This window comes from Silene latifolia, chromosome 2, assembly GCF_048544455.1.
Source record: "Silene latifolia isolate original U9 population chromosome 2, ASM4854445v1, whole genome shotgun sequence".
Classification (NCBI taxonomy): domain Eukaryota; kingdom Viridiplantae; phylum Streptophyta; class Magnoliopsida; order Caryophyllales; family Caryophyllaceae; genus Silene; species Silene latifolia.
Genome location: NC_133527.1, coordinates 169,502,839 through 169,507,455, shown reverse-complemented (window position 1 = coordinate 169,507,455; position 4,617 = coordinate 169,502,839). Strand labels below are relative to the sequence as shown.

Genomic DNA, 4,617 nt, shown 5'->3' with positions numbered 1-4,617 from the left:
TTAACCTATTGACTCGTCACAATTTGACACTATCAAGAGGGCACAATGGAGGGAAAGGATACATGTGGATTTTTAGTATTTGATATTATTTGACATATTTAGTTTTTTTATTTAATTTTAAAAAAAAATTATTTGTTCTTCTTTCCTTTATTACACTTTTTTACCAACCACTTTATTATATATTTTACTTGGTTTACTTTTAAGGTATTCTGGATCTTTAAATTCTACTTTAATTTTCAAAATCGTTTTAATCTTTATTCTTCATTTAAATTTTAAGTTTTTATAAAAGAAATCCGGACTTCGATTTTAAAACCTATAACTTTTTATCTTGACTTTGTATTATGTTTCGCTCTCCCCTTTGTTTTTCATTTTTCCCTTTTCTACTTTTTTTTTCCGTATTTTAAGGTGTGCGTCACACATGGACTGTTTTAAAGGATGCTTCATGTCAGCCGATCCAAAATTATTTTGGAATTAAGGCATTGATGTTGTTATTGTTGTTGTAGCCATGAGTCGATGACATCTATAAATTGAGACAATAATGGTTATTGTAGTGGATTTTGGTTTCCATTATTAAACCTTAGTAAAGGTGGTAAAGTTTGACTTGAGGTCATGACGAAGTAACCAAAATGCCTCGAGTCATACCTCATGTATTACGAAAGCACAGTAGCATAGTAACATGTATTTAGCTCAGTGGATACGTCAGGTTTAAATCCACTTCTAAACCTATATAATTCCACCCCCACTTTTCGCTTTTTTTAACACAGAAACATACATACACTCATCATCATTCTTCAGTGCACATTATTTATTATTTAGTGCTTTCTTTTCTTTACCGTCTATAATCATAAATCATCGTCGGCAATTCAAGCAAATTAGTAACAAATGGGAAGCTCAGGAATTGAACAACATTTTCAAAACGCATTTGGATGGGCTGCTCGAGACGCTTCTGGTTTCCTCTCCCCTATCAACTTTTCTCGCAGGTACCTACTTATTTTTTTTATATCAAAATTACGAGTTGTTTAGACGTTTAGTTCATAACTTTATACACACATTAGATAAACTCGATGAAAGTTTGTTACAACTTACTCCGTATAAGATATCAATGAAAGTTTATGTATGTTACAAAAATAGGAAGAACCAAACATAAGAAAAATTTGAAATTGGTCATGACAGTTACCGGGTACGTCTTATATTGAATGTTTGTTTATTAACCAAGGACGATGTCGATTAATTGATATGCAGGCCAACAGGTGAAAAAGATGTGACATTCAAAGTGTTGTATTGTGGAATCTGTCACTCCGATATTCACTTCATCAAGAATGAATGGGGTAATGCCTATTACCCTGCTATTCCCGGGTACGTCTCTTTACAAATTAATTAATCTTAAATATCTTGTGAGATTGGTCCATATAAAAATAAAATAAAAACCTGAGTCAATCTGTTGAAAAATGTGAATTCATGTTCAACAATATAATGTGACATGCAGTTAAAGTGAAATCTCGAAAAAAATCCAAGTCTTACTAGTTACTCCGTAATTTGTTTGGCTTAATTTCAGGCATGAGATAGTAGGGGTGGTAACAGAGGTAGGAAACAAGGTAAAAAACTTCAAAGCAGGGGACAAAGTTGGAGTTGGTTGCATGGTTGGATCATGCCGTTTTTGTGAAAATTGCAGTAACCATCTCGAAAACTACTGTCCCGACTTCAAAGGAACCTATGGATCCACTTACTATGACGGAACCAAAACTTTAGGAGGCTACTCCGATATCTTTGTAGTCGACGAACATTTTGTTATTCGCATTCCTGATAACATGCCATTGGATTCAACCGCGCCCCTTTTGTGTGCCGGAATCACAGTTTATAGCCCTCTTAGGTACTTTGGGCTTGACAAGCCCGGCCTTCATGTGGGTGTTGTTGGGCTTGGTGGGCTTGGTCACATGGCGGTCAAGTTTGCTAAGGCCTTTGGTGCTAAGGTCACTGTTATTAGTACATCGCCTAATAAGAAGGATGAAGCGATCACCCGTTTGGGTGCCGATTCTTTCTTGGTTAGCCGCGACCCTGAGCAAATGCAGGTACCCATTTTTGCGATAATAACATTTGATTGTTCTAAATTATGGTAAGACCTGAGTGACTGTGCACGGACTAAATCAATCTGATTGTGACTGTTTAGGCTGCTACGGGGACAATGGACGGAATTATCGACACAGTCTCAGCAGAACATGCACTAATGCCGTTGATTGGACTAGTAAAATCTCACGGAAAGTTCGTTTTAGTTGGCGCCCCTGAGAAGCCACTAGAGTTTCACGCCTTCCCTCTTCTAGCCGGTAAGCAGGAGATCTTTCCTGTCCATGTTAATTAAAGGGTAAAATCAAACCGACTTAATTGAGTTGATATATGTCTAATTAAATTCAATTATGTTGTGACAGGAAGAAAGACGATTGCTGGAAGCGGCATAGGAGGCATGAAGGAGACGCAAGAGATGATCGATTTTGCGGCCAAACATGGCATCAAAGCGGATATTGAAGTAATACCAATGGATTACGTGAACACGGCATTGGAAAGAGTACTCAAGGCCGATGTTAGATACCGTTTTGTCATTGATATTGGCAACACCTTAAAAGCTGCTTAAGCATTTCATCTCCGGGACACTCCGACAATATTTTCCTTGTTTCTTTTCTTGTGTCTAATCGGTTGTGTGAGAATAAATACTCTAATAGCAAAGGCCACCATACCGCAGGCCATTTTCTATGTGATTTGCTCAAGATATAGTAATCTATCTATATCTATATCTATCTATCTATCTATATTATTAAAGGAAGCTTTTTTCGAGCGATTACAGAGAGTCCGACTTTCTCAAACACCGATAATAATTGATAATGTTATCGTAGATAAAATTTGAGAATTATTAATTAAATCAAATCAAGCCTTATTGATAGCTGATAGGATAAAATTTTGGTAAAAAATAGGGTATGTGTAGGATACATCTTAGAGGCTTAGAGTTATGTTAGAGTTCTGCTACTAAACCAAAGCGTAGAACTACTATATATATATATATATATATATATATGCTCTTACATTGACATATGTGCTTTCATATTCAACAAGATATGATAAAGATGAATTATACGATGTGCAGCGGTGTCGCGAGCCTACCACGAGCTTCAAAACGGATCTCAATTGCGGATATGTGTATGATAATGGCACTACAAAAAGAATTAAAACAGGCGACTGATTTTGGCGACTGAAATCAGTCGCCAAAATCAATTTGGCGATCAAATCGTCATAAACGTCGATCGCGGACCTTAGTCGCCTTTTTTAGCTTTGGCGACTAAAGTCGGTCGCCAAATTTAGCGATCGACAAATCGATCCGCCAAATACCAAAAATGGCGATCGACGGGGTAGTCGCCAATTTGGCGATCGATGCCAAGGTAATCGCCAAAATGGCGATCGAAATGCGATCGCCAAATCTTGATTCGATCGCCATTTTTGGGTGACGAGCCAATTTGATCGAGGCAATTTGGCGATCGAGTATAGATTTGGCGACTACAAATCGATCGCCAATTTGGCGACTACCTTAATATCGATCGCCAAATTGGCGACTTGCGATCGCCAAATTGTAAATCGATCGCCAAAGCTACTTGTAAGTTTTGGTGGATTTTTTCGTTTTTCGATGCTAGCCAAAAATTTACAACTCGCATACAAACCGATGTTCCACAACACCATACATCCCATTTCAACACACACAACACCATACATTTCAACCCAACACCTCCCAATTTCTCAAACTTCATTTCATATATTGAAAATGAAAGTTTTACAAGCTAAACTATTCTAAATGTTCAAGTCTAAATGTTCAAGTCTTACAAGCTTACATGCTAAAATCATCATACTTGGAAGCCAACACCGGCTCCACTCCCCCCATGTGGACCATGCGGATCATTTGGATCGTAGTTGGATCTAGGTCCGGGGTTACAACCTTGCCACCAATTCTCAAACATTTCCATTCTTTCCTTCATTTGCCGGAATTCTTCATCACGTTTGGCAAGTTCTTCATCACGTTTGGCATCACGTTCATCACGCTCTCTTATTTGACCTTGAAGTTGACTAATAATTCCCGGTTGATACGTGTTGCTGGGAATTGTTGAAGTCGATCTCCTACGCGTTTTCTCATAGAAAGCCGGTGTTGAACTTCCGGTACCATACACGTTCCCTTTCTTGAAGCCATCCACCAACTTAAACCATATGTCATTATCCTGAGCTTCGGATTGGCGGCTTTTTCTTGTTCAAATGCTTCCTACAATATTAAACAAATGGTTGTAAGTTAATATGGTAACCACCTTATATACGACATTTTAAAAGAGAGTAAATTAACAAAAATTAAGTGTGACGGAAACTTACATATAATTGCTTGTCTTTTGGCTTAGTCCAAGTTCTAACCCCTTTGTGGTCAACCCCGAATGCGTGTCCGAAACAGCTTCACCGTCGCAATCGGGCCGTGACTTCTTCTTTCCTCTCCGAATGAAAAAAAAAACATACATGTTAGAAAATCAACAAAAAATCTAACATAAAATAAACATGTTGCATTGAAAACAAAAAAAAAGTGTGAAATAATAGACAAAC

General features: G+C 37.6%; 1 protein-coding gene across 1 annotated transcript; it reads left to right on the top strand.

The window, feature by feature from the left end:
- Window positions 1-735: 735 nt before the first annotated feature.
- On the top strand, window positions 736-2,759 carry LOC141643338 (putative mannitol dehydrogenase). Its single transcript, XM_074452462.1, has 5 exons — window positions 736-980; window positions 1,243-1,356; window positions 1,556-2,069; window positions 2,168-2,321; window positions 2,424-2,759. Exons 1-5 carry the CDS (start codon window positions 883-885, stop codon window positions 2,624-2,626), a joined length of 1,083 nt encoding a protein of 360 aa, XP_074308563.1. The 5' UTR covers window positions 736-882; the 3' UTR covers window positions 2,627-2,759.
- Window positions 2,760-4,617: the final 1,858 nt, after the last annotated feature.

Excerpts from the sequence above, each read along its gene's own strand:
- LOC141643338 (XM_074452462.1), top strand. The coding sequence starts at position 883 with ATGGGAAGCTCAGGAATTGAACAACATTTTCAAAACGCATTTGGATGG. Across the intron at positions 1,357-1,555 it reads TATTACCCTGCTATTCCCGG|GCATGAGATAGTAGGGGTGG; the intron begins GTACGTCTCTTT and ends GCTTAATTTCAG. Across the intron at positions 2,322-2,423 it reads CGCCTTCCCTCTTCTAGCCG|GAAGAAAGACGATTGCTGGA; the intron begins GTAAGCAGGAGA and ends ATGTTGTGACAG.